Consider the following 9,900-nt stretch of genomic DNA (forward strand, 5'->3'; position numbering starts at 1 on the left):
TCTCAAAAAAAAAAAAAATTTTGTCAGGCACGGTGGCGCACACCTGTAGTCCCAGCTCCTCGACAGGCTGAGGCAGGAGAATTGCTGGAACCTGGGAGGCAGAGGTTGCAGTGACCCAAGATCACACCACTGCATTCCAGCCTGGGTAACAGAGTGAGACTCTGTCTCAAGAAAAACAAGACCAAAAAACCACTGAGCTCTGGGGTCTCACTGCAGAAGGCTATGCCTCCTTTTGTCGAGATCAAGTGACCTCCACCAAGCGTCAGGCTCTCTCCCCTTGGCGTCTGGATTTTCTTTCCAAGTCCAAGTTTCCCTAACTCTACACAAGGGATCCAGGCCCCTCCTAGACGCCACAGCAGCTCAGCCTGGGAAGAGGAGGAATACCTTCCTCGACAGACTCACCATCGCATCTTCCCAGAGTCACACTCTGTATTTCCTGGGGTGTATGGCTGGTGGTGGGGGTGTTCTAGGCTCTAATCCAAGCAGCTGGGAAAAAGATGTAGCCCCAGGGAGGAGTGACCGCATATGCCCGAGAGGCAGAGCGGAGATGCCCAGGACAGAAGCCAGGGAAAACTGGGAGGCCACGAAACCAGCTGCTCCCCTCTGAGTGTTTGCAGGGAAAAAATGAAGCTGGGGAAGACTTAAATCAAGTCTGCAGGAAGCCGAGGACGGGACAGGGTCAGCCTTACAAGAGTCTGTCTGTGCGCTCCGTCTGAATTCTGTTTAGACAACGGAGCATCAACTTATTTCTCTTCAGTCTTTCCAGCTGGTAAACATGGTCACATAAGCCCCTCTCTGAGCAATGCAGACATTTTTTAGGCAGTGAGTCAGACCTCATGTCTCTTCTTACTCCTTCAAGAAGCCAAAATAGACTTTTTCAAAGTCGTCACTTCAACGGCCACAAAATGCCTGCTTGTGAACGTTCTCAGTGGACCCTGGGCTCCGTGTCATTTTACCCAGAAACATGAGTGACTGAGGGAAGCCCAACTTAGAAACTCCCGATATTTTTAGCACAGGCAAATGCAGGAGGAAGGGAAAAGAGCCTCGAATTTCCTCCCAGGAAGCCTGTTCTGTTCCTGTTCATTGCTGTCTTCCCCGTGTGCTCACGGGCATACACAGCAGAGGGAACCTGAGGCCAAACGCAGGCAGCTGCAGAAGTGTAGGCTCAGTGGGAGTGGACGTGATAAAACTCCTGCTGCTGTTACTGCTGCGATGGGAGTGTCGCAAGCAAGGGTCAGGTATGCCAAGTCCGCAGCACTCATCTGCTACCAGCCTTGCATTAGGTATTTGACACCATTCACCTTATTCAATTCTGCAGCTCCGAGAGCGGATAAAGCCACCCTCCCCTCTTTGCTGAATAGGAAGCCCAGATCCGGGGACTCTGCTCTCATGACCTGGCATCTTGTTCCTCAGTTTCCCCCATTTTCCAAATGTCTCTGTAATGGCAGAGACAAGCATGTAGGAACCGTTGCACGTTGCAGGTTGGAATTGGGCTAAGACAACCTGCTCCCTTCAGCCCTGGGCCTGGGCCATGCAAGCTCTGGGAAGGCCCGCAGCCACAGGTGACAGCCCCGTTTCCCTTGTTTATTCTAAACCAAGCGCATTGCATTGTGTTCCAAGACTGCATCTGTTCTCAATTCTTCCCAAGGGAAGAGAGGGAGCATCGTTATGTAAACCAGCGGCAAGGGACTTGCAGCCTGCCTGCACAAGCTCTCCCGGCAGAACTCCCTTCCGGAACCCCAGGGACGTGCCTCCCTTTGCCGCTGCAGTGTGCCCCTGAGGATGAGTCAGTGTCTCCTTCCCAGAAGGCCTCCAGCTGTCTTTCTGCTTCTTCTTGCTCTGTTTGTGCAACATGAGGAGCACAGACTCGCTGCTCACCTCCCAGGGCTGGAGGCGAAGCTGCAGGCCCTTACTGACCGGGTCTGAAGCACAGACACGACCTTGGGCACCTGCATGTCCTGTGCAGGGCACATGTTCTGTTCCTTTCCGTCTCTCCCCCTTAATCACGCCTCCTTCCCTTTTTTTGTTTTCTCTCTACCATATTCCATTTCAAAAGACACTAAAATGTGGGGTTTTTTAATTAGTCCCAAGAAAGTGCATCAACCATGAAGGGACAGTGAGAGCCAGTTGCATGCTTATTAAAAACAATAGCTGACCAGGCACGGTAGCTCACGCTTGTAATCCCAGCACTTTGGGAGGCCGAGGCAGATGGATCACAAGGTCAGGAGATCGAGACCATCCTGGCTAACATGGTGAAACCCTGTCTCTACTAAAAATACAAAAAATTAGCCGGGCATGGTGGTGGGCACCTGTCATCCCAGCTACTTGGGAGACTGAGGCAGAAGAATTGCTTGAACCCAGGAGGTGGAGGTTGCGGTGAGTCGAGATCGTGCCACTGCACTCCAGCCTGGTGACAGAGTGAGACTCCGTCTCAAAAAAAAACCAATAGCTGGAGTTCCTATGCTTATCATATGCAGTGCTGGCTAATCCGCTCACCTTCCCAGTGCCCACAGCACCCCATGCATTATGATGATCATTCCCGTTCAGTGGAGGAGAGGATGGAGGTTTAGAAGGTGAGCAGCTGTCTGACTCCAGAGCCCTGAAGCTGCCTCTGAAGCACCGGCTTCCCTTTCCTTAGGCCCCTATCATCCACTCCTCTCTCTACCCAGCCCCTCCTTGTCCCCAGAGGCAAACTGCCAGCCAGGCTTCTGCTTGCAAGCAGCAGTTGCTCCAGAAACTGACCTCCAGGCCATCTCTTGCTACAGGCACTACCATAGCATGGAGGTGTTCACCCACTACGACCTGCTGAACCTCAATGGCACCAAGGTGGCAGAGGGCCACAAGGCCAGCTTCTGCTTGGAGGACACAGAGTGTGAAGGAGGTATCTATGGGCGGAATGGGGAGATGGGAGGCTTCAGAGGGACTCCAGTGTCCCCACCTCCACGATCACCTGGCAGGAGCCCAGGCCTGGTGCTCACCCTGTGTCACTCTGACCACTACCACCATTTCCTACCTGGACTTTCCTTAACTTTCCTTAACTACAGTGAGGCACTGGGAACATGGGCACAACCTGGTTCCAGGGGCACCAGGATACCCCAGAGCTGTGCTGATAGGCACTGGTTGGTCCACAGGGCCTCCTGGACAAGGTCTAGACGAGGACCTGCTCCATCTGGGCTCAATAGCCTCCACCCCTCCCGCTCTGGCTGCCACCAACCTTTTTTCCTGTGTCTCAACACCAAGTTCCCTACCCCGCCAGGCTCTCACCCTCAATTCCAACTCAAATGACCCCTTTGGAGCCCCTCAAAGGCAGGAGTGGTGCTCTGTGATCACCCCGTTCGCGCACCTGTAGCCTTGGGGGCTCTTGTTGAAGAGACTTGTCAGTTCTCGCTATACCCACTGTTTAGAGCAGTGTCTGGGCATGCAGCTTCTCAGTAAATGTGTGTTTAGTTTGTTATTCATTGAAGCGGCCTGCCGTGAAATCACACAGCAGGCAGGTATTGACCTCTTACTATGTGCAGATAACATGTAAGTGTCAGAGAGATGTGGTCCTACACTCTCTCTTGCTGATCTTCCAGAGGAGACGGACAGCATGACCCCCACATAATGCTAAACCACAGACACTAGAGATTTCCCTGGTACACACACATGTAGTTCATCTCCAGGCTAAGGATGTCACAGAAAGTCCAGGGTGGATCAGAGTGGTCAGGGAGGGCTTCAGGGAGGAAGGAGACCTTGAGCCCGGCCTGAAGGAAGAGGCAGGATGTGGGTAGGGAATTGAGTGGGGGGGTTCTATTGAAATGAGAAAGATTAGAAGCCCACATAGTGGGATGGAATGCTGAGCCCAGATGAAGCAGTGGTAGGGGCCTTGGGAGCAAGAAGAGGCCGGGCAGTGGGGCCACGGTTATCTGGTGATGAGTGCCCCTCCCTACCGCCTGCAGACATCCAGAAGAATTACGAGTGTGCCAACTTCGGTGATCAGGGCATCACCATGGGCTGCTGGGACATGTACCGCCATGACATCGACTGCCAATGGGTTGACATCACTGACGTGCCCCCTGGAGACTACCTGTTCCAGGTGAGGTGGGCGGGAAGGGGTTCCAGCTCAGCAGGGGCCGGGAGAGGAGGCCATCTCCAGAGGCTCCTCCCCATTGGTGTCCACACAGGGGCATGGAAGTCAGGCTGTCTAAAGGGTAAGGTGCTACCCCCAGAGGCCATCACAGTCCATTGGTTAACCCAAAGATGTGAGGCATGAGGGCCTGAGGAATAGGGCGTGCACAGGACCAGAGACGCCGGAGACACTGATGTTCGATTTACTTAACACCTGGTACGTGCAACTCAAAACTCATCGGCAGGCTAGACTTGCTCCTCCAGCCAGGAGTTCACTCCACAGACGCTCAGGAACCCACCCCTCTTGTCACCTGCAGAGCTGTTCCCTCACCATCCCTGTTTCTCTTAGTACTCCTGGCCTGCCTTGGTCTGTGCTGTCAAGACTGAAAGCAAAATCATAAAGAGGGTGTCACTCGAAAGTGTCTGTGACTTAGTTCTTTCAGAAGTATCTGCCTCATCAAAGAGGAGCTACAGATGGGGCCATTTTCGATGCAAAGAAGTGAATCTGTAGGAGTAAAAGATTGAACAGGACAGACAGCCTGGCCAGGTGCCTTCTCTGTCAGAGGAGTTCCCAGGGTTTGTTTCCACATACCCTGCCTGGGCAGAAGGCCAGCCCTGAGGAGGAGCCAGGGGGCCTTGGCTTCCCACCTTCCAGAAAACAGCTGCATGTTCTGGCCAGGGCTCTAACTGGGGGAGAGACAGGGTGTTGTACCCCTAATGTCTCCCGGTGCATGGGTCCATGGCACCTGCAGAAGCTGTATCCCACCCTCCCACCGTCTCCCACATTCCCCACCCCTCTCATTTTCCAGCTTGCCATGTTGGGCAGCAAGGTGCATGTGCAGAAATGGGTCATTCCACCTTGAAAGCTTTCCTGAGGGGGCATTCAGCCAGCCCAGGGCCTGGCACATGGTCCCCACCGACAGACAGCCCTCTGAAGAAACACCTTCAGAGAAGTGACCACAGAGGGGCTTTCAGAGGATTCCTGGGCAGTTTCAGAGGCTGGAAAGCAGACAGCCAAGCACTTTTCCACCCACAATCCCAGAACCACAGACTTGGAGAGGCATAGCCAGAGGGTTATTTATTTTAAAGGATGAATAGCCGTGGCCATGTGCACGTATACACTGCCTGTGGTTTCTGTTTCAGGCTTGCTCTCACTTTGCTAGGTGAGGGTGTATCTCCCTGTATTCTGGCCAGTGCATCCATTGAATATCTAAGCCTGGGGAATGCATTGTTTCATTTAATCTCCCAAGGAAGGGGCATCATCACTATCCTAATTTCACTGCCACACAACCCCAGACACATCAACTCTGTGTTTTGTGTTCCTGGCTCCTAAATGATACAATTAGAAAATGGCCTCATTAGAAGCATGATAATGCCTCTGATTAATCAAACAGCACATTCCCCTTAATATAGACATTGAACTTTAGGCACTACAAGCACCAGCCTGGGGATTCACGGGACACAAGTGCTGGCCCTGACTTCAGACATCAGTGGTGCTGTGAAGGACGGGAGGAGGGGGCTGGGCGAGGAGGAAGTAGCCTTCCATGCAGAGGGGCTGTGCAGGGCTCAGAGGCAGCGCTGAAGGGGCCTCCTGGCTCCTGGTGGCCCCAGCTTTATCCATTTACTCATCTTTTCCTAGATTCACAGACACACAGGGGCTTAAAGCCACTTTCTGCAGGCCCCTGTGAGACTTCGGCGGCAGTAGATGAGTGGAGAGTGACAGTAGGGAACACAGATTTCCAGCCCCACCTCCACCCCACATGTCACACTGGCCCTCGTGCCCCCAGCACAAGCCCTTGCTGCATCCGCTGCCCTCACAGCTGCAGTGTGGGGACGCCTGGGTGGCCAAAGCGCTGCCTTGGCCTGCACAGCCTGCACATGCCTTGGCATGTGGACCTGTGTTTGCCCCATACCATACGTGAGCCAGAGACAAGAGGGCAGCTAGAACGGTTGGGTAGATTTCACGCCTATAATCCCAGCACTTTGGGAGGCTGAGGCGGGCGGATCACAAGGTCAGGAGTTTTAAGACCGGCCTGGCCAAGACGGTGAAATCCCGTCTCTACTAAAAATACAAAAATTAGCCGGGCATGGAGGCAGGCACCTGTAGTCCCAGCTGCTTGGGAGGCTGAGGTAGAAAATTGCTCAAATCCAGAAGGCAGGGGTTGCATTGAGCCTAAACTGCACCACTGCACTCCAGCCTGGGCAACAGAGCAAGATGCCATCTCAAAAGAAAAAAGAAAAAAAAAAAAAAACTCACGCCACCCCAGCAGAATGGGACTTGTACCTTCTCAGCTAAAGGGCCAAGGCCCCAGCAGGACACAGCTGGGCCAGTGCAGGCCCCAGAACAGCCCTGCTGGGCCTGAGCACAGGGCTAGCTGCCAGGCTGGCCGCCCTTTCCCACAGCACCTCTTTGGGCAGGCCCAGCGGCCTGCCAAAGGGTCATGTTCAGGCCTTTCGGGGGCCCCAAATTTAGAGAATGTTCCTGAACGAGCAGCTTGTACCTGCCTCACTGTTGTGGGCCACAGCCCTTCCAAATGTGGCAGGACCCTCAGGGCAAGGCCTGTCACCTGATCCTCTGCCCCTCTGTTCACTGCTGTTGGCTCTTCTCCCTCCACTTGCCTTTCTCTTTTCTCTTCGGGTCCTCACCCCAAACCTCCTCTTCACTGTCCCCTCACAGACACCCTCTCAGAATCTGTCCTTCCTATTCCCGCTGTCCTGGGCAACGTCCCCGCAGCTGTGGGGATGCAGAGGCCGGGGTGGAAGGACGGGGAGAGGGTGCAGCCTCTCCAGCAGCCCCAGAGCCAGGCCCTGGGCCAGCAGAGCATACAGGGACACGGATCCCCACGTCCCACCCATCACTTCAGAGAGAGAGGAAGGGACATGTCTACAGTCACGTGGCTGTGACAAGTGTCCTATCTCCAGTGCCAGGCAGCCCTCTTCCGGCTTCCCACACTGCCCAGTCCCTCCCACACCCTTCTGCTTCGCTTCAGCATCTTCTTCTGGGGACTCCCTAGACCCCAACTCCTCCCTCTCCCAGAACTCCCAAGAGGGGGTGACCCCTTTCTGAAGGCCCACCCTGCATAGAGGGGTATGTGTTACACTGACATGGACAGAGGGCAGTATCTCCCTGTCCTGCTCCAGGGACTTTGTTGGGACCCACAGACCCCTCTCTTGGGAAGCCCACACCTGCCACGCTTCCCTTCCCTAAGGTCACTGGTCTTGCAGAGCCCCAGGCCTGGGTGGAGTTGGCTGCAGAGGGAACCAGCAGCCTCCTCTGCCCCGCTTCTCCCCAGGTTGTCATTAACCCCAACTACGAGGTTGCAGAATCCGATTACTCCAACAACATCATGAAGTGCAGGAGCCGCTACGACGGCCACCGCATCTGGATGTACAACTGCCACATAGGTAAGGCCCGGGCCACCCTGCTCCAGGAAGCAGGCGGGAGCTGCCCTACTTTCTCAAGGACCCAGAGTCAGCTTCCTAATTTGGGTAAAGAGCTTGGGGAATGCAGCCAGGACCACATTTCCACATTCAGGACGGAAGCCACAGACACACAGGCCTGGATGGAGACTGAGTTTTTACAGCCAGCTCCAGCCACGGAGAGAGGGTGGTACAGGACCCGGGCTGGCCCAGCACAGACCCCAAGGCTATTTAAGGGTTGGAGCGGAGGCCACTGGCTCATTTTACATGTGACCTCAAAAATGTGGGCGTCAGCAATTTGTGGATGCTGCCTATCAGGTTTTTCTGTCAAAAGCCGGAAGCTGGCAAACCACTGTTATTTCTAGTCTCCAGTAAAGACGGTTTTTCCTTGGCTGATGTGATTTGGGGAACAAAAAGGGAAGGCAGAGCTTTTTCCTCTGCAGGGACAGTCATGGCCCTCACTCTTGGCGAGGTTAAAATTAAAGGCTCTATATTTATCCACTCGTTCAGTCCACTTTGACAGAGCACCTGCTGTGTCCCCAGCCCTAGAGATGGCCAGCACCTGGGAGCTGTCCTTGTGAGGTCGCACAGAGGGGGTCCCAGCAGAGCCCCTGAGGCCCACTCCCCCAGCTCAGGGTCAGGCAAGGCCTGAGCATCTCATTTGCCCATTCTCTTTCCCCAATTCTCGCTCCTCAGGCGGTTCCTTCAGCGAAGAGACAGAAAAGAAATTTGAGCACTTCAGCGGGCTCTTAAACAACCAGCTCTCCCCGCAGTAAAGGCGGCTGCGTGGTCACCTCCTGTCTTCAGGCCACACCACATCTTCCCTGGGACTTCCCCAAGTGAGTCTGAATGAATGCCGCGTGCCCTCGCCCAGCCTGGACCCCACCCATCCAGACCCTCCAGCCAAGTCCAAGCTCAGGAGGAAGGGGACGCTCTCGTCATTCACCAGGGGCTGCTGCCTGACCCTTGGGGCCTGAGAAGGCCTTGGAAGCTGCAGTTTGTCCACAGCGCTGCCGAAGCAGCACCAAGAGCCAACCTTGCCCAGGACGAGGCCCACAGACAGGTTGTCACCAGCTTGTCCCATCCAAGCCACCGAGCTCACCACAGACACCATGGGGCCACTCTTCTCCAGTGACACATGGGCAAATGCAGTCTCATCACCCTCTAAGAGAAGGTCAGGCCAAATCCCGTTTCTCCTCCTCTTAGGTCATTTTCAGCAAACTTGAATATCTAGACCTCTCTGCCCAGGAAACCAGTGCCCTCTACTCTAGTCTACTATAGGCACATAGATAATGCTGCCACGTGGTGTCTGACTCAGTGAGCCTAGACTTGGTGCTTCTCTCTCCACCTGCCCCCTTTATTTTTCAAGATACTATATGATATTATATTTTCACAGACTTGGGAATCACAAATTTAGTGGTATTTAATACCGGACATCTGGGCCTTTGGAAGTACCGCTCTAAGGAAAAACCAGCCCACCTGTGTAAGTGACTTATCTTCCTATTGTTCCAGTTCTGTGGGTTTTTGATTCAACGGTGCTATAACCAGGGTCCTGGGTGACAGGGACGCTCACCGAACACCATGTGTCATCACAGACACTTACACATACTTGAACTTGGAATAAAAGATTTATGATACGTGTCTATGTTTCCTTTGACCCACAGCACATGGGCCCTGAGCACTGGGCTTCCTATGTTCAGTGGCTAGAAGCAGAGCTTCGGATACATTTATGGTTTCCCTGCAGTGGACATGGGTGCCCAGATCCCCCTCCAGCCCAGCGTGGCCACCAGGGGCCTCCTTCAATAGGCTGTAAAAGGCACAGCTCCTGCCCTCTGGGAGAAGCAGTCCAAGGGGACCGCAGAAAGCCCCAGAACAGGAATCATAACCCTTCTTGAGCTCCTGTGGTTTTTACTGACACTTGTCAGGAGGCATAGGAGTTGTGCTAGGGCCAGATGGAAAGTCTAGATTTAAACACCCACAAGGTAGCTTCTCAAAGGAGGAGGCTATCGTTTCACAGGACAGGGGCTCCCAGCTCTTCCTAGTGGCAGTGGGGGAGGCTGGTTCCAGCCAGCCCTCACCCTTGTGTCAATAGCATGCGAGGGCCCTGCAAACCCGAGGGCAGGTAGGACCACGCTGGCACCAGCCACCCAAACCACAGTCGATGAGGGCATCAGCGTGCATTCGGATCTCACCTCTTGATTTTTGTAATTTTTGTTCACGTTTATTTCTGCAAGAACCAGCACTGACCAGTAACACCAGGACCAGCCCTGGGGTCCCAGAACTGTCTTGCAGCACAGGCCGGCAGGCGGGATATGTGAACTGCTGAAGGAGTGTGGGCAGGTGCTACACAGCAGGTAAACCCAGTGCCCAAAA

The 9,900-nt window shown here is 54.2% G+C and overlaps 1 protein-coding gene across 2 annotated transcripts in view; it reads left to right on the top strand.

Moving 5' to 3' along the window:
* LOXL2 (lysyl oxidase like 2) overlaps nucleotides 1–9,162 on the top strand; it is a 91,148-nt gene extending 81,986 nt beyond the window's left edge. Inside the window, exons 11-14 of one of the 2 annotated variants that reach the window (XM_008979119.6) lie at nucleotides 2,766–2,881; nucleotides 3,939–4,075; nucleotides 7,401–7,512; nucleotides 8,224–9,162. In XM_008979119.6, coding sequence (XP_008977367.4) covers nucleotides 2,766–2,881; nucleotides 3,939–4,075; nucleotides 7,401–7,512; nucleotides 8,224–8,303 — 445 coding nt within the window. In that variant the 3' untranslated portion in view covers nucleotides 8,304–9,162. Of the gene's footprint in view, nucleotides 1–2,765; nucleotides 2,882–3,938; nucleotides 4,076–4,163; nucleotides 4,527–7,400; nucleotides 7,513–8,223 lie in introns of those variants that run through there. The other variant, XM_078347221.1, reaches the window with a different exon arrangement.
* Nucleotides 9,163–9,900: the final 738 nt, after the last annotated feature.

This window comes from Callithrix jacchus, chromosome 13, assembly GCF_049354715.1.
Source record: "Callithrix jacchus isolate 240 chromosome 13, calJac240_pri, whole genome shotgun sequence".
Classification (NCBI taxonomy): domain Eukaryota; kingdom Metazoa; phylum Chordata; class Mammalia; order Primates; family Cebidae; genus Callithrix; species Callithrix jacchus.